The sequence below is a fragment of the Ostrinia nubilalis genome, chromosome 2 (genome assembly GCF_963855985.1).
Source record: "Ostrinia nubilalis chromosome 2, ilOstNubi1.1, whole genome shotgun sequence".
In the NCBI taxonomy this organism is placed as follows: domain Eukaryota; kingdom Metazoa; phylum Arthropoda; class Insecta; order Lepidoptera; family Crambidae; genus Ostrinia; species Ostrinia nubilalis.
Window position 1 is genome coordinate 1,428,383 of NC_087089.1, and position 20,244 is coordinate 1,448,626.

The following is a 20,244-nucleotide window of genomic DNA, read 5'->3' on the forward strand; positions in this document are numbered from 1 at the left end:
TTTGTTTGTTTTTGACTTGGTGATGGTGGACCTGTAAGGTATCAGGATCGTGCTAGATTTATACCTGGAATTAAATTTAATTTAAAATCACTGGCTCTCCCTAGCTATTGTTGAAGCATATTTTTAGCGTGATAGTATACATAATTTAATTTCGTAGTCCGGGATTAGCCTTGTCCTACAAGTGCACCTGGGACAGAATGGACTATGCGATTACACAGAAAATTATAGCCTTTACAATTCTTATACATATACAGATGCCTAAAAATTGTCTGAAAGATACCGTTTCTTAGCAAAAACTGGCCAAATTCTTCGGTTATTTTTGGTTACTTGTCATTCTCCAATTTTTTCGTAAAGAACATCAATTCTACCACTTTCCAAGCGTAATAACATAGGCTACAAGAATGCCCGTGGGAATCTATTGGCCACCATAACCCGTGTAATAAATTAGTTCCCTCAATAGCCCAGTCATTATGCCTCCGCATATATATTAGCGTGAGGAGGGGCGTGCACTTATTAGGCCCTCCGAACCTCGTTATGTGAGGGCACGTCTTCCCTCCCAAGGGACGCCGTCTTAGAAAAATCTACAAATTATTTGCATGATTTTTTAGGTGGGATCAGATTGTCACCTGTGTGCAATATACAGTGTGTTATTTTTATACTTGATCAAACAAAAAGGATTAATTGTCGGCCGTTTGGTGTAGTGGTTCAGAACGGACTACTATGCCGAGAGGTCCCGGGTTCGATTCCCGGTCGGGCAGAAATTGAAATGATGAATTTTGATTTCTGTGACTGGGTGTTTTCTATGTATATTAAGTATGTATTTACAAAAAAAAGTATTTAAGTAAGTATGTTTATATCCGTCGTCTACTACCCATAGTACAAGCTTTGCTTAGTTTAGGGCTAGCGGCGCGGTGTTAAATGTCCAAGGATATTTATTTATTTATTTATTCTACTGCTCAAATGCATCAATTTTGACCAAGGGACAAAACGTAGGTATTTAAAAAAAGATTCCCATACAAACTGGTCGTGAAGGAAAGTGTTTGAGTAGTAGAATCAACCCTTACTGTATGATCAAGTACTTATTAAAAATTATATCTGTATTAATTTATTTATTCCATTCTAAACAAACAACAATTCTAACTAATAGTAGGTAAAATGCACCTGAAAACACATCTTTTTAATGATTATGAGCCAGTTAGTGATTATGTACCTACACCTAGAGATAGTAGAGCAATGTTTACCAACGATGGTGTATCAACACTGAGGGATTATAACAAGTTTATGAGGTTTTTGTTTTCACTATTATTATGAGAGAACTGCAAACTTAATAAAATAAAAATAAATAAAATAAAAAATCATTTATTGTTTCCCACAACCAAAATTTAAAAGTTACAATTAAAATTAAAACTAGAGTAAATTAAATACAGGAAACAAAAGGCCATGAGGTTAATCACCTAGGTATTTTACTTTCCTTTGAAGTATTAATGATTCTTTATTACCCGTCAAGTTATTATAAAATGCATATTTGTAGAATTTCGGCAAACTCGCGGTTAACCGTATTTTTGCTTTAATTAAATTTTTCGTTCATTAACGAGCTTAAGATTAACTTGGATTTATGTAAATTAATAAGCTGCACTCATTAAGGTGCTTCCCAATGCCAGTGTAGTATATATTTTAATTATAATTATGTTTTAATGTACAAGTTTAGCTAGTTTCAAAGATGAGGGACTTTATTGGGACATCATAAGGGACTTTATTAGTATGTTAAAAATAGATTGTTCCCGAAAAAGTATGAATGTTGATTGAAGCAACATTTAATGTAAATGTAATCCCGGACAACATTCTTTTGAATCAGTTATAGAACACTAAAACACACGCAATAAGCCGCTGCCAAATTAGTGCGCTCACACTATCTGCACTAATCAGCTGTTAGCAACTTAGCATGTAACATAATCCTTCCTAATTTGTGGCAGCCGTTAATTCACACCACGGGAGCCCCATTTACCTTTACCATGCCAATGTTTGCTAGAATTCGTAAAGAAAACTTGTTGAATTTTTTACGTCGTCTAAAATGACATTTGGTGTTGGATTTCTAATGGTTTCCGAAAATGTATTTCTAACTAACTATTCTTAATTAGTTGGCATTTCTATCAGTTAAAAAGACTATTGCAACACAGAAGTTATTTGATGAAAAATAGTTACGTTATTTGTCTCAATGTCTATTTTGCAGCATTGCACAGCTCTGCAGCTGCTATTTTGCATGGCCTAACGTAGACAAGAAATTATGCACCACTAAATACACAATAAGTACTCAAGCGTTCAACTTGGATCGAACTAGCGACTCTTGAAAAGCGAATCGAATCGGTATGTCGTTATACACCTACGAATATATCAAAATTCTTACGAGATCGGTGGGAGACCTATAAAAGTTTTTCGGTTCAAACGCCAGACAACTAAAAAGTGACAAAAATTTACCTCAAAACGCAACTGAAAGAAAAGCCATTGGTACTCAACTTGAATTATGTTCTGAAAATGAACTCCCAAAACAATAACTCTCAAGAATTTAAATATTTCACTATTTTCGCATTATTAACGTACACACGCATAATTCAAAGTTACACTTGGTTTTAAACAGCTGCATTCCAATATATCAGTCACCTGAATGTGTTTACACGGCACGATTCTTATTACGACGACGACTTTCTCGCATGTATTCACAAACGATACTTTCTTAAGTGAGGCAGCAAATCGGACGTACAACGTTGAATAGAGCTCTGTGATGGGTTCGTGTGTCACCCTGTGCGTTCACGCGTACTGTGAGACCTCAGAGACGCGCGACCTGCGAGTATTTTTAGATAGTCGAAAAGTTATTAGCAAATATTTCAAAGCATACTTTTTCAGAAAGGCACTGCTTAATTCCCTGGTAGGGTTAAAAGATTATAAGACATGTAAAAGCTTCCTAAGAGCTTATTTGACGATTTGTAAGTACTATTTCAATAGTCTCTAAGCAAATGAAGAATTTTTGACTTTGACTTTGACTGACTTATCATCGCATGGCTCTGTCAAAAATCAAATTTTGATAAAATAGTTACAAATGGTTTTGGGTAAAACTTTTAATAAATACATAGTTATTTAGGTACCTAGTCCCAACAGAGTTTACATCATTACACACCGGGCACTAGGATGCACTTTTTGTAATTGAGCACTTGTTTAAATTAATTCAATTAGATATGCAACGCGAAAGTTTAAAATTAGTTATTCACGCGATTATAAACATAACTTTCTCTCTGGCGCAGTCGAGTAGTTAGGCGTAATTTATTTAATTTAATTGATTTTAAGCTTTCGCGTCCCAATAGTTAGTAATCTTTTTATTTTAATAATAGTATTTTTCACACGACACCCGCGGGAAGAGTAGGGGTTGGTGACAAATGTATTCTACTCTGCCGTCACCACACGGCTTAGGGACTACACATCAAACAGAGAATGGGCAGCAGCGCTCTCTGAAAAACATCAATCTTTTAAACTGCGATCTCCAACCCGCCTGCCAAGCGTGGAGATTATGGCAAAACCCTCCACTATAGTGGAGGAGGCTCATAGTCCAGCAGTGGACTGTAAAGGGCTGTTGATGATGATGATGATTTTTCACACAAATCGTACAATTTAAATCCCACTGTGTTAAATCCATCCCAGTCAGTTAACATTTGCCCTGGGCAGTAACTCACCCCGCGGCCGTGAAAGCGCGCCTCTGTGTGGCTCAAGACGAATGTCGCTGCGGCTTAACTCTTCACTTACGTGATCATTATTTTAGCTAAAATGCTGAAAAAGAGTCACTTTGTTAACGACATGGATATTTTTTTTCTTTTTATTTTAGACTAGCTTTTGTTCACGTGCTTTTTATCACAAAAACTTTCTCATGCGCGTGCTTAAAATAGCAACGTTCGCTTTGATAAAATTTCATGGGTATTTCTAAATAGTACTTTCATTCAATTAGTTGTAGTCAAATTAGTAGCAGTGACTACTGGGTTTAAAAACAAGACTCGTAGCAAGGCTTTTAGATTCGTAGCTACGGTGCTCTTCGTAGACGTTCGTAGCAGCTGGCTGTTTAGTGCTTACTGACTTCGCAATCTTTATTGTACCGCATATAAATACTTAAAAAAAATTGCTTTACTCATTCATTAATCATTGCACTGTTTCCATACAAACCTTATCATACAAACTTCTGTAAGAGTGAATTTTTAATGGGAAATTGCTCTTTTTGTACGGACGATAAGCTAAACACAGTGGAATCATATCTCGTTGTAATACAGGCTATTTTTCAATAAAAATGTATAGGTTGATGTGCTGTCGACGCATTAAAAACTGTTTATGTGTTATATCAGCTACTAGCGGCCGCCCGCGACTTCGTATGCGTGGATCCCGTTTTAGCCCCTTAGGGGTTGAACTTTGCAAAATCCCGTCTTAGTGAGCACCTACGTTCTAAAAGGAACCCCCGTGCAAAATTTGAGACTCCTAGCACTTGTAGTTTCTGAAATTTCGTGATGAGTGAGTAAGTCAGTCAGTCAGCGACCTTTCACTTTTATATAGATATAAGATAAATCGCTAAAGTTTTTGCCATGCGCCGGCGCATAGCGCGTTGACCGCGGTGCCAAGTGACTCACTAGCGCCGCGTCCACAACAAAGCCGCCTGAAATACATTCGGACAGCACTTGACCTACTTAGCACCTTGTTCTTCTAGGTATTGTAGCTTTAGGGCATATTTTTAAGGGTCTTAACTGGTAATTTGGAGGAACTTTCTCTTGAGCCCATCACTGCAACTGCTGTCTCGTGACCATCTTAATCTGAAAACTGAAAATCCGAAAAATAGAAAAAGTTCAAAGTGCTTATAATATTCGTTAAATTATCTTTACCAAGGATTGGTTTGTACTAAAGGTAAAACTTATAAGTATCTTAAATTGATTATTTTAGTTACTGTTTTGTTGTTTGATTCTGTATTGCCTTACCTTTAATAACATTACAGTAATCTACTGTAATATTCATTTCAGTACACTTGTATCATTATTTACAGTCTTTTCATCGCTTTATCACTGTTTTCTTTTATCAGATGTGATGTCAAATTAACAACGACATGAACAGTACACGAATGCTTGCCAATTTGTTGTAATATTTGATAGTGATGTTTATCATAGCATTATAGCATTACTAGCTTTCCGCCCGCGGCCTCGCCCGCGTGCAATTTTGTCTGTCACAGAAAAACTTTATCGCGCTCGTCCTTGTTTCAAAAACCGGGATAAAAATTATCCTATGTCCTTTCCCGGGACTCATACTTCATCAAAATCATATGCCTTTCATCAAAATAGGTTCAGTGGTTTAGGCGTGAAAGCGAGACAGACAGACAGAGTTACTTTCGCATTTATAATATTATGCGAAAGGTATTCATTAAATAAGTACTAATACGAAATGGGTGCTCTGCGGAGACGATATAAATTTGCATGTCTATTTTATTCGACTAAACATGTTGTGTACTCGCTTATGAATTTTGTAATAACTATTTTCTACCATGTTTTATGCAAATAAAGATATTTATTATATTATTATTATATTAGTATAGATTAGTCTACCATTACCATTACCATTACCACGTTCAAAGAACTTGTGTGCCAACTCCAGGACGTTACATTCGAGTCATTTGTCGTCTTTTACTGCTTGGCACGCGCACGCGCATGTATTATAAACAACTAGTCGGTTTATTTGTTTGAACAAAACGTGTTACCGCACTGTTGATGTTTAGGTTTTCTTTTAGTTGGAGACCTTTGACATAAATAACTAAGGCTGGGTTGCACCATCTTACTTTACTCGTAACCTTAAAAAACTTCAAAAATCTGTTAACTCCATATAAAACGCACCGGTTATAGGTATAGTTACGGTTAAAGTCAGGTGGTGCAACTCAGCCTAAGACTCGAGTGAAATGGGGCAGACTAATAAAGTTTTCTGTTTAACAGATTCTTCCAGATTGCTAAAAAATATTTTGGACAAATTGAATTTCAGTGTCAAATATTTGAAAAATCTTTCCTTAGCACATTATTTTTTTCAGCCAAATGTTACTTGTAACTTCACCACGATGAAAAGAAACTGTTTTGTCTCTTTCTTTTTATAGTAGGTACTCATGTACCTACCTGTACCTACATCTTGTTATTTATTAGGACTCACATCATAAAATAATCGCACTTTTTATAACACCATGTATTTTTGAAACTTTTATTTTATCAATGCGTTAGTTTTTGCTATACATGATAGTGATCATGACCTGTCCATCTGTCTGGCTAATTTTAAGTGCGTCAGTCTATTAATAATGCTTCAGCCAAAGACCTCGTTTATCACGACATCAAGACGATGGCAGACATCTGACACGAGATGCCAAACGCATATTAGTGAATGGGCTACTCGTTCGTATACAGGGTGTAAAAGAGATTGACAATAACTTTTTTCGCACTAAGCGGTTCGCTAACTCTTTTATAATGCGAACAGCTATGAACTGGAATTCGCTGCCAGCAGCTGTGTGAATAGGTACTTACTGGGCAGATATGTAACATCCTAGACTGCATCTCACTTAATATCAGGAGTGATTAAAATCAATTACCTGCCTGAATTAATCAAATACCTGCCTTGTTTTGCATTAAAAATAAATAATACATACCATTCGATTTACATGTATTATCCACTCTGTATTGGAGGGAAGGCGATTCTTAACTTCGAAGTCCTCTTATTTTATTTGTGGGGCCAATGACAGTTTAACTTTCCCCTGAGACAAACTAAATTAGTCTTCGCGGTTAGGTTTTATTGCTGTTTAAGTTGTAAATCCTAACAATGAAAAAACCCTAAACGTTTGCGGTTTAAAATTACTTTATTTCTCAATAAGAACAAATTGCTTACGTGACAAAAAGTAGCGAGTGCGGTTTCACAAACACAAAAATAAGATACAAAAATTAAAGATTTAACATATTTCTTGATTATGGAATAATAGGCTAGTTTCCTAAAAAAATTTTTTTAGTCCGTCATGTTTAATACCAAAAAATATTGGACACATACAGGGTGTTAGGTAAATGGGTATATGAGCCGAGACCAGCCCATGTTAACATACTCATATAAATACTATAGTGGTGTCAGAAAGTCTGGGAATGGTACCATTATTGAGTAATCAGCTGATTCAGTTTTTGTCGCCAGATTGTGTCGTGATACCCCTGAAAATTAATAGTACGACAAACTTGCGTAGATAAAACAAATAACAGAATTCATTATTATTTTCTGCCTAAAAATTTTTCTCTGAGAGGCAAAAACCTTAAGCAGTTCCCCAGGAAAATCAGTCCATCTAAAAAGATTTAGCATAAGTCAAATACAGGGAGTATTTGACTTACCTTACCTTATTTGATTCGATTTGGATAAGTAAAAGTAAACAAAGTGGTCAAGAATTAATTTTACTTCATTGCCTGTAACTTACTTATTAAAATTAATTGAATAATCATTAAACTTGATAACTGATTAAGGAAAATGAGACATTGTAGGTAATCATCTAAATTTTATCATCGTAAATCACGATTATTGAAAAAATAACCTTAGGCATTAAAGAAAGTGTCCAACGCACTGTTTAATCTTTGAAGGACAACGAAAGGTCCTATTGTTCTCGAACAATGGGACGGCACGTGTAGCGAGAGTGAGACGCAAGACGTATCGCACGGCGGCTTTCACTTGCAAGAAAGAGTTGGAAGATCATCGCGGCGCAGGAGTAGGGAAGTGACATTGAAGGCAAAAAATCGATTAAGATTTTAATCTTGTTCAATAATAAATCGTTGAAGGATTTTTTTCTACAAATAATAAATTCAGGTGCCATTAATTAATTTCCAATCATTAATGGAGACGACATGTGGTTGGGGTTAAGTTTTCATTTCATGATTGACTAATGAAGGTCGAGTCGTCCATTACAGTGCCGTAATTACAATCCAGTTGGTCAGTATTCTTGCTGATTGTCTATCAATAGCCTATCGAAGGGCCACCCAATCACTCATACTATCGTTAATAAAATATTATCATATTAATTATTTTCTAAGAAAAATAACAGCGTTTATCGCAGATTAAATTTAGCTAAAACATTTCCAAAAGCATGGCAGATTACGGTTTTCTTAATTTATCAAATAAAACTGTGTTGTTAGTTTTTTTTTTTTTCAATATCTTCTATCTGATTTAGACCAATCGATAGTATGAGCGATTTCAGGTAGGTAGGATCTATCAATTGTTCGATAATTGAATTTAAGACATTCCTATTGATTAGTCAGATGGGTTTCAAACAATTTGATATTTTAATCGATTTTTGGTAATATCAATATCGATTACCGAATTTATGGAAAAAATAATGACCTCGCACTAGTTGCACCGCGCATGCGCCATGCGGCCATGTTTATTTGTTTACATTATAATTTGATCAGTTTGTTGCGATGTTTTGTTGTTCGACGTTCTGGATAATTAGATATTCAACTATCTAAGTAATACAATGACATTATGGTGTTGAGTGGTGTTAGTGCAATAGGACTTTGTGTTTTCTTTAGTGTGATGAACGATTTATGTCCGGGAGACCTTCCGTTCCACGATACCTTGTGTCATAATGTTTTCGCGGGTGGGTGAATCGACACCACCATACCACCGCGAAGGGAGACCCGGAGATCCCGTTCTTGAAAATAGGATTTCACTACAAGTACCTACCCGGTCACTTGAAAGCGTGGGAAGGTAAATAAGTGAGTGGATGGATGTGATAATGTGTTGCGATTCGTTTTGTGAATTAGAGTGAAGTGTTACCCCCTGAATATCTTGGATTGCGAGCAGAGTCAATAAAAAGAGGTAAGTGAAGAATTGGTTCAAAAGTAATAATAAAAGTGGGCGGTGCCGACTCGCGTCAAAATTTGTGAATGAAATACCGTTTGACCTAGGAGGGAGTTGCGCGATCGTAGGGCTGTCCAAAAATTAAAATAATAATTATTGATTTAGTTTTGTATGGGAAAATATTATTTATTAAATATTACGATATCCACTTTCTGACACCACTATAGTATTTATATGAGTATGTTAACATGGGCTAGTTTCGGCTCATATACCCATTTACCTAACACCCTGTATATGTTTATTTGTCAATCTAACAAATAATTCCATAGTTATGTTGCGTTGAAGTTCCGCGCGACGTCATAAAGAGCGGCACTTTTATGCACTCATTGACGTCACGGGCCTCTTCTTATGAACTTTGGCGCGCTTTATCTCTTTAAATTTTCATTAGTTTGAAAAAGTGAAAAATACGTGTAGAGTATTTTTTGATACGTTAACTGACGGACTAATTAAAACTCTTGCTTTTTGACCCAGGAAACATCCCTATTGCTAAGGCTTTACGCGCACACTTAAGTACCTAATGATTACACTCTGTATAACCAGTATAACCGACAAATCATGGAACCTATGCAACATTTCACAATCACAATTTATGTCTTTTAATAAGATTCGCGGAGTTAATAAAACGTTCGACAAGGCGTAATCGTTTCCAAGCGAACGAAACGATTTTTTATCAATCGGGGAATTTCTCAAAGACTGGTTCACCGATAATTTGCAGCAGAGCACAGATATTATCAGCAGGAATCCATAAATTTTAAAGGCCATTCTCGCAAACTCATTACTTTTGAAATAGAGACCAGCTCTATCACCATTTAATTTGGTGCAATCAGTTTTAGAAAAATCTATTGCTGTCGTAATATTGCATTTATTGTGATTAAGAATAAAGAAGACATTTTTAGGTCATTTTATTTTGCAATTTCTCACTCAGTAATCAAAATAGGGTGTTGGATCCTTAGTTATCAAGTAAATAGGAAAGTCTTGGTTAAAAACATGAATGTACTCGTACCTGCAAAAATCCTGTGGATACGAGCAACGTAAGACAGCGATTATGAAAATCCTTGGAGAAAGCACCCTTGTCCAGTAGTGGGCATCCTTTAGCTGAAACATGCACGACAGAGTCATTTTGTAGTGTGACGCTCGGATTGCTTGGATCAAACTCCCCGCACCCCAAGCTTCCCTCGACCAAAAAATGTTGGGGCACGTCTTCGTGGATGAAACGATCTAATACAAATTTGAAGTCTCACCGACATTGACCCTCCCGTGCCGCTGCCACACCTCAGGCACTCTGCTAAGCATCAGCTAAGCGCTACATGTATAAAACTGCAATAATAATATTCTAAATAAATATTTTAGAAAGAAAGAAGAAAGAAAGAAAGAAAGATACATTTATTACAATGGACATCACACAAATACAGGCAATTACATAGACATGACAGTGGCACATAATAATAAAAGAAGAAAAAATAAAAACAAGAGTAATCTGAGCAGTGCCACCCATTCACCAACAAGATGCCCACTGCAACGGGACCCCATTCAGCATATGCCGTGACCCACGGTGACGAAGGCCACGGCGCTGGTTTTCAGTGTGCCCCATGCCGAGTGAGGGTCACGGACCATTGGTAAAATAAATAAAATAGTAAGCTGCATAAAAGTAGTATTTTAAGTAGCTGCTAGACATGTTTTCGTAAATATCTCTCTATCGCCCAAACCGCGCAAGTTCGGAATATTAAAAATGGTCTCCAAGTAGATTACAGCTTGCCACGACATCTTTTGTGTGCAAGTAGAGCGAGCTAGCTTTTCTAGCCATTATCTTTACGGTTGGGCGGCTGCACTTGTTGCGTCGCCTCTAACTGCATAGCCTATGGCTGGGGTAGCTATGCATCTTTAGAGCAAGAGACATCGTTCATATCGTACAAAATCAGGGAGAGACGTAGTTATAAACCCGACCAACAACCCTAGACCACCTACGGGACTTTTCCCACCTCTCTTTCCCACCGCTGCAATTCCTGTGTAGCCAGGATCTACATACAGCTTGACCGCCAATAAACTCCCAACCAGAAGTCAAGTTTGTCCCGGGGGAAGCTGTCATTGGACCCGCAACGAAATTAATCAGAAGAACATAGGTGGAGTTCGAAGTTAAGGTTCGACTTCCCTCCGTTGCAAAGCGGATGACAGGTGACAAACGAAGGTTCATGATATGCACCACGGACAATAAACATCAAAAAGGGGCCTATCTTTACAAAAAAAAAGTATTTAAGTATGTTTATATCCGTTGTCTAGTACCCATGTACAAGCTTTGCTTAGTTTGGGACTAGAAGCGCAGTGTAAAATGTCCAAGGATATTTATTTATTTATTTATTTATGAGCTATTAGCTACCTGCCAATAATATTTTTCACCTAGACCAAGTAACATACTAAAGTTTTAAATCCGGGCACGATTTCGCCATGGTGGCACTTAAAAAAGCTCCAAGTCTTTCAATGCAAGTCTACTAAATTGGAATTTTTCACGCAAGTTACCGCTTTTTCACAAATATTAGGCAACTTTTAAGTGAGATTGTAGTCGATCAAGGCTTGAATAGCAGCATTTACTTGTATACTCTGGGTATAATAACTTCTGGATTGAAACTTTAATGTTACAGTACTGAATAAATGATTTAATTTGCTTACAAAAGAATATGATATTTAATCAACATCTGAAAAAGATATCATTTTTAAATTGTGAATTTCAAACACTTGGGAGAAGAAGGCCTAATATAAAAAGAGAAGATATTATTACAATAAATACAAGCATCATTTGTGAAAATTATGATGTCTATTTTACAATGGCCGCATTAAATTACCACGTTTATTTTCTGTTGCTTCCTCATTGTCACCCCAAAGAGATGCAGTTGTGAAAATGTGAGTTTGAAAGTGCAATATTCAGGCGGGCCGGCCAAACGTCTGCCGGATCCATTTTTCCAAACTATTTGTGTCTAAAACTTTAGTAAAATATGTTGTTTCATAAAAGAGGAGGTGGTAGAAAGCATAAATGTGTGTTTAGTGTGATGTACCTACTGATGATTGTAAAATGTATGTAATATTCAAACAATAATCTTATTTATAAAGTGTTTAAGGGAAGTGTTGACTAAAACTTAACCAATGAATAGGCACCTACGTATCAATATCCTGAACTCACGCTCATTAGTTTTTCCCGGAAAAGCCGAACATTTTTATGTAGGTATGCATTTCTATAATTTACATTCCAACGAAATTATTACTCGTTCAATAAAAAACAAGCACTGTTTAGCTGTGCCAAACTAACTTATAGTGCTTAGTTTTTTCCATTAATTTTATTAAATATTGTAATTTTTCTCTAATTGAGGTATTGTCTCATATCATGCACAGAATTTCAATGTGTCTACAATGTACGAAAAGTGTACAGGCGTGGAATAAAATATACTACGTCTAGTATAACTAACATAATATTGTAGACAAAAACAGCTTCCATTCCGTAGAGATAGTCATACGGCTGTCAGCAGATTGGATCGGCCCAAATCCGAGCTTAACGTCGCCGTTGAAAGCTACAATAATAGTTACACCCGTAAAGCTTTACGATACTGTCTAGCCAATGAGTTTATATCCGTCTGATTGTCCTGCACTTGCAAATGCAACTCTATTCCTCACTAAATAAAGTCCACGAAACATCCAGGTAGAGGAGATAAATCTTGAAAAACTTAACGTCTGCGGATTTAAGCGGTTATTGACAAATTTTATTGTTTAGATAAAATCCGCCCACGATATTGCATTAGGAAAATCCTTGAGCCCGTTTCTGCTTTCGATTTCGTTTGCTATTTCTAGTTGTTTTGCTAAAACATTAAACACGCTGCTACCTGCTGGAGAGGCTTAGTAACAACGTGTTGGCAAATCGTTAATAGCTGTAAAAGTTTATTGAATAGCTGCTAACAAATGTTACTGAACAAGCCATTTATATGGGGTTGTATTTGTTAATTTAAATAGGTGATGTACGCACTTCCGATTGAGCAGTTAAAACATAAAATAGAAATGGTTGAAAACATTCGTCAACTAAATTATTATTAATAGTAAGTAGGTATATTATTATGTTCGTTCAAAAAAGACCTACTTTGACTTTGTCCGTTGATGTCAATAACATCAACGGACAATGTTCAGCACCATACCCAGTAATAAATTAGTGGTTTGGCCTAAACTCCCCACGCTGCCCAATCCGGTTGGTTAGAGAGGCCAAGAATACATTACCACCATTTCAATCACAGGACGTCCACTGTTGAACATAGGCCATCCCCAACGATATCCCCAAGTCACTGGAAGACTCGGCCTTCATCCAGCCCCTAGAAGAATACATTCTGATAGTAATATTCCTCTTTGTCCTCAGGCTATGCTGTTCTACGCTCCCCGATGGCTCTGGAAGTCGTGGGAGGGCGGCAAGATCCGCGCGCTCATGATGGATCTCGATGTGGGCGTCTGCACGGAGATAGAGAAGAAAACGAAGAAGAAGCTCATCCTGGACTACCTGTGGGAGAACCTGCGGTACCACAACTGGTGGGCCTACCGGTACTACCTCTGCGAGGGGCTGGCCCTTGTGAATGTTATAGGTACGATATCTTCTGTATTTATGCTTAGAATCAATGGGTAAGCAAGGTTCAGTGGGCGTAAGTGTGAGTTTACATCAAACGTCCTGTGTGTGCGCGTTAAAAAAATATAGTAAAAATAAATTTCCACTAAGGGCGCTGTACAATCCGTCATACATTTAATGTATTTTTTTACGCGCTTACTAGTGAGGACGTTTGATGTAAACTCACACTGAGCTCTCTGGAGCGGAGGCCACGTACTGGAAAGCGCAACGTTGGTCGTCTAACCATAAGATGGATCGGCGACCTCATAAAGGTTTGTATTTTCAATTAATAATAATAATAATAAATCTTTGAACAATTTCACACAGCGCCAGCTAGCCCCAAAGTAAGCAACTTAATGCTTGTGTTATGGGTGCTAGCTTAACGGATATACTACTTATATACTTTTTTTTTTAAATACATACATATTATACATAGTCACACCCAGACCCGTCACAGAAATTAAAATTCGTCATTTCAATTTCTGCCCGGCCGGGAATCGAACCCGGGATCTCTCGGCATAGTAGTCCGTTCTGAACCACTACACCAAACGGCCGAGGTTGCAGGAAGGCGCTGGGTGCAGGCCACTACCAACCGGTCGTAATGGAAATCATTAGGAGAAGCCTTTATTCAGCAGTGGACGTCCTGCGGCTGTAATGATGATGGCGATGATGATGATGCTTAGAATCATACAGTCTGCTCAGTCACTTATTTTGACTAAGGTGTAGTTTGTAAAATTAGGGCGTATACGCCCTCTATAGAATTAGCCATATAAGTTTGGCACTACATAAAATCTGATAACTTTTTTATAGTGTATTCGTGTGGTCTTGGCAAAGTTTTACATGAAAATGTTTTTGGTGCGATAGATCTAATAAGAACTTTTTGCGAAAAAAAGAAAGTATCTAAGGCTGATGTGAAATGCTGGTAGCTAGACTTGAAACAATATTTTGCGAATTTAGAAATAGCTTTTTTATTATTTTTAAAACTGTGACCATCATTCTAGCAAGCCTATCTTTTATTTCAAAAGAACTACTTGTAGCTGTCCTTGTTATATCTTTGTTCACACGGGTAAGACGTACATGTACGTTTTTACGTCTGTATCTAATTGTGTACCTTTCGATAAAACGGGCGGCTGTAAAAGGTTTACGTCCCTTTTAATTCGCGATATGATGTACTGTGGTAGTTGCGATTCGGGGCAGGCGCTGGCAGATGGCGCGCGGTATTGGGATGCGTGAGTGTGGCCATTAGAACGGCGATTGTGGAAGAATAAAACCAAACGGCTAGAACAGCGACTGCTATAACAACTGCACGCAGGAAGATTTAATGAAGGCTACTGACACCGCCACTCTTTTGGCGGAGTTTTGGGCTGACACTATGTACACGACAAGAAGAAGAAGCGACTGCTATCATGAGAGCGCTAACCTGGGATCCCAGTGTCTCCATTATAAAATTACTTGAATAATGCTACACTAAATTGGATCCGTGTAGCAATAAGAAGCTATGACATCACGTGCGTTTACTCAATTATCAAAAATCTATTGGGTCTCGAGCGGCGACCACGGGCCCGAATACGTAGTGTGGGCAGGTCTCCCACTAGGTGGACCAACAATCTGGTGAAGGTCGCAGGAAGTATCTGGATGCGGGCAGTGCAGGACCGGTCGATGTGGAAATCCTTGAAGGAGGCCTTTATCCAGCACGGATGTCATTTAAATTTTAGCTGAAATGAACGAATTATAATTAAATGAATTAAATGTGGTGACATAGACCAATTGATTCATTTAAAGTGTAGTATCACGTAAGTGATTTCAAAATAGCGACGCTCAGATGCTAGTAGAGTTCACGAGTAGCAGTCGCTGGTCTCATGGCCGCACACGCGTGAGGACAGCGTGGACAGCAAATTTCGCTCGCACAGCGCGCCCTTGTTTTTGTTATTGGAAACTCGACGCCTCTATGCAAGCAAATAACTATGGAAAATATGCTTGCCCTACAAGATTTATTCGAGATCCCTGCCCACTGTCTGCATACAAAACGCACGATTTTAATGCGCCTAAATCATTTTTATGTGTGGGTGTAACTGTTTTTTCTAGGACTGAAATTACGACCTAAACTGATTGTTGTTGTTGTATCTCTAAAAAGTAGCAGAATTAGATAGGTTTTTTTGTTTTTATTTTTAGATCCTTTAGAATTGTTTATAGTTACAAAAATTAAAGGAACTTTTTTAAAAGGAAACTTTATGAGAATAGTCAGCGTGATTAAATCTTTTCATCTTACAAAGACTGACAGGCGACAAAATTATTGTTCAAACCCTGTATTATAATATCTTCAAATTTTCTGATCAGCACTGAACTTACTAACTACATAACTTTAGCAAATCTACACTGTTTTCCAAATACAAGTCACTCCTATTATACATACATAGCTCGGATCTCTATTTGGGAGGGTAGTAAAAAAATGGGACATCAGCAAAGAGCGCAGAAGGCGTCACGAAGTCAGTAAATACGTCAGCAATAATATACAAATATACGGTGTATTATACAATATACAGTTGTGCGAGAATCGAGATAGAAATGTTTGTGAGCAGTGTAATGAGATGAAAACATAACAGCCATCTTCAAACTGAAATGATAAGGAAATTGTTTATGTATATCGACACTAAAGGGTGAAATAGAGAAGTTATGGGTTCTTTCATGGATCTTGTACGTAGGTAATAAATCTGTAACTTATAATAGTTTTTTCATGTTTGATTTGGTTATGATAAGCTTTTTCAGAAGCTTATTTAATTTATGCCCGTGAATTCGTATTCTACAAAAATAAGGAAGAGTCGATTGATCTTATGCTATTTTTATAACTTTACTTTATTAGTTGGAAACTAGATTTTAAAAAATGTATTTGCTGGACACCATGATTTCAACTTTCAATTTATCCGAATGTCATACCTATTTGAGTTCAGGCCTTTATTGCCATGTGATGTGGGATTTAGTTGCATGTTACTTTTCCTGAGTAGAAAGGTACCTCTATTGTACGTATGGCACGTCAATCTAGAAAAAACAGCAATTTAAGCAGTCGGGATAGGTGCAATTTTAAAACATAAAATTTATAGTTACGGACGGAGAACAATACGTATTGTCGCCCATAATAGCCCCCTTGCTAGGGGCTGAAGTGTACCGGAAAACGAAGCGTGTGATGTCCACCCACAAGGTGGACCGACGACATCATTAGCTGGAGGTCGCTGGATGCAGGCCGCTACCAACCGGGCAACATGGAAAGCATTGGGGGCGGCCTATGTTCAGCAGTGGACGTCCTATGGCTGAGATGATGATAATGATAATGAAGAGCTGTCTACCCTTGAAACTTAGAACCCATGGCTCCACCACATAATTCTCACACTATGTCTGTATCCAGGGCAAATGTTCCTGATGAACCGGTTCTTCGACGGCGAGTTCATGACGTTCGGGCTCGACGTCATCGCCTACATGGAGTCCGACCAGGAGGACCGCGTCGACCCCATGATTTACATATTCCCAAGGTAAGGCATATTTTATCTAAGTTACTAAGAGAGCAATCAAAACTCATGCATCTTAATTCATAAAAATCTAATTGTTTGAAAAAAAAGTGTCAGTCCCTAATCTAATCTTCAGTTTCACAATAATTACCTACTATTACATTTTTATTTTTGGTTCAAATAAATTCTAATGATTGATTCAAAAGATAAATATTTAAAGTCGCAATTTCTGGAGAGTAGTTTAACAATGATAATAGCAGATTAGTTATTTTTTTCTAATAATGATCTCCTGCAGGCCGAAGCATTATTTTAATACACACAAGATTCCGTATTTCAATTACATTTTGTAACTGTCTCATTAAATTATTACCTATCGTGTTCCAGGATGGTAAAGTGCACACTATTCAACAAGTTCGGCTCCTCGGGCGAAGTGGAGCGGCACGACGCGCTGTGCATCCTGCCGCTCAACGTCGTCAACGAGAAGATCTACATTTTCCTCTGGTTCTGGTTCGTCATCCTCGGCATCCTCACCTTCATCACTCTCCTCTACCGGCTCGTCATCATCTTCTCCCCAAGAATGCGAGTCTACATGATGCGAATGAGGTTCAGGCTCGTCAGGAGAGACAACGTCGACACCATCGTCAGACGAAGCAAAATGGGCGACTGGTACCTACTCTACATTCTAGGAGAGAACCTAGACTCCGTCATCTTCAGGGACATAATGCACGAGTTCGCGAACAAACTCAATCACAACTACCAGCACCATATCCACGGCGTCCCAGACGCGTGACCTCCGATCCCCGGGTGGGTGTTCCACACATGACTAACGTCGTTGCAGCGTGACATGGACCCGCCCGTTTGAATGATCAAACTCACCACGTATAACCACAGAGTGACGTATTCCTCTCGCGGTATACAAGCGTGGCCCAAGTACGCTGCCCTGCGGCATCCCTGCCCAGACTGGACAATACAAAGTGTATCAAAGACTTTCTTAATCGATACTATCTATAATCGTAAGAATCGTAACAGTGCAATTCTAAACACGCAATAATAGTTTGTACTTAATCTTTAAGATTACGTGATCTCAGGATGAATCCTATCGAAGGCCTTTTAAAAGTCAGCAATGGCGGCTATCCGGTTAGAGTATCTAGTGTTCAACTTTTAGAAGTATTTTATTAAGTCTCGCTGTTCGTAGTGATTGAAATGGCTTTCTTCTTTTCTATTCTAGCTAATAAATTGAATGTAAGCACATAAATAGCACACAACTTACCTTTTTTTACACCATTTCTCACTTACCAAAGATTTGACAGACCAATAATAAAGCAATAATTAAATTAATATATTATAAATACCTAATGTAGTTTAGACTTGAGAATACTATTCGGGATTCCAGCTTAAAAACTTTTTTTAAATTATCTGTTTAATACTTTGATGTCGGTGAATGGAACCGTTCATAATACCTGTAGGTGTATCTGTAGGTACTTTTGCGTGCCAAAAGACATTTTGCGTTGTTTAACCGAACGAGTTAATGTTATCCTTTACATTTATAAGCAAAGCAAATAAATTCGATTCGAAACTAATTTACGTTTTGAATTTTAAAGAAACGACTGATTATTTTCGCACACGTCGAAAATGTACTCTAAACAAATTGGCATTAACGTTTTGTTGTAATTAACGAAGTGAATCTCGATAATTTATCTGACTTTATCTTTAACAGGTCACTTAATTAACTTTCCAAATCTGGAACTAGAATAAGATATATTGGAAAGAACTTAGCTGTGCCTAATTCGTTACCTCGTACTAGACGATGCGAAGTTGTTGGGAATTGTTGTGTTCGTATGGATATAGAAGATAATGTGTAAAGGCTTACAGCTTAAGTCAAAAAACTTTGTTTCAATCTTCGTACATTATGTGACTTTTAGATTATCAATAAGATTATAGACTTTATCATTAAGTTATTTTTGAACCATAAGTCAAACGGATTCTTCTTCGTCTCGATTCAAAGTGTCTGTAATCACTACGTTTATAATTTAATCACAGACTATATGTTAGCTATACTTTTCTTTATCCGTAAGCATTATTAGAATTATTTATTTAGTGAGATCAAAGTTTTTTGACTCAAGCTGTACGATAATTGTAAATGTAAAAAGGTTGTCGATTGTAAAAATAAACTGTAACAATTTAGTGTCGCTATAGATCTACGAATGTCGAATTGTTTTGGGGGTTCTCCAATGTTCCTAATGTCAGGGAGGCATCATGGTGTCTGTAGTCGAGTCAACGCCAAATATCGTGCCAAAATCTTCTACTGATGGACGACATGCGTTAATGAGAAAGTTACCATGGGAGACATCGATTAAATTATATGAAATTATTCAAGTTTTTCATTCACAACCTCTAGATAAACCTAAAATTATCGATTGAATGCATAAGTGAGCCTATTAATATCCTACCTGTCATTTATGGTATGAGCCTATTATGTTTTATATTTTATAGCAGTTGTGTGGTGAGTCCACAAACTTATTTAATTTTATGCTCGCAGTTTGTCAAAATAATGATGTGAGTATTTGTCATATTTTGATCTTTACAAAATATTTAGATAATTATTATACATCGCTGACTAATGCATCTAGACTTTGGTTGGGCAGTAATGAGGGATTTCGCGATTGAAAAATCCGCCAGATGGCAATACGTAGACGGGAGGTCCAAATGCTGCATGATTGGTGGATTTTGACATATCTGTCAATGTAATGTCAAAAATAACCAATCATGCAGCATTTGGACCTCCCGTCTACGTATTGCCATCTGGCGGATTATTCTCATTCAAATCTACTCGTAATTTTAATACCATGGTTATGTCGTCTTACGCCATCTATCCCGAAGTAAATGTACTAACACACCATAAAAATGTGTTAATGATAACGCCATCTACATTTTAGTTCCTAAAGTAACCACATAAGAGCAATGTTTAATTGTCTGTGGCCATTTAAGCGCTCACTAGCGCCAGACTCTTAGAAGAAAAGACTAGGACCTCATGCAATAGAAAGAGATAACCATATTGAACGAACATTGAATAAGAAAAAGACAAAATAGTTTAGTTCGAGTTCCATAAACATAACAGGAGCTCATTAATGCCGCGGAATTTTCTGACTACCCACATAAGATTTCTTCTCCACACTATTCATCCTTTTT

General features: G+C 37.4%; 1 protein-coding gene across 9 annotated transcripts in view; it reads left to right on the plus strand.

Moving 5' to 3' along the window:
* LOC135079326 (innexin shaking-B) overlaps positions 1 to 19,426 on the plus strand; it is a 91,013-nt gene extending 71,587 nt beyond the window's left edge. For all 9 annotated transcript variants that reach the window (XM_063974016.1, XM_063973958.1, XM_063973981.1 and 6 more), the window contains exons 3-5: positions 13,316 to 13,535; positions 16,956 to 17,079; positions 17,440 to 19,426. In XM_063974016.1, coding sequence (XP_063830086.1) covers positions 13,319 to 13,535; positions 16,956 to 17,079; positions 17,440 to 17,845 — 747 coding nt within the window. In that variant the 5' untranslated portion in view covers positions 13,316 to 13,318 and the 3' untranslated portion in view covers positions 17,846 to 19,426. The remainder of the gene's footprint in view (positions 1 to 13,315; positions 13,536 to 16,955; positions 17,080 to 17,439) is intronic.
* The last annotated feature ends 818 nt before the right edge of the window (positions 19,427 to 20,244 follow it).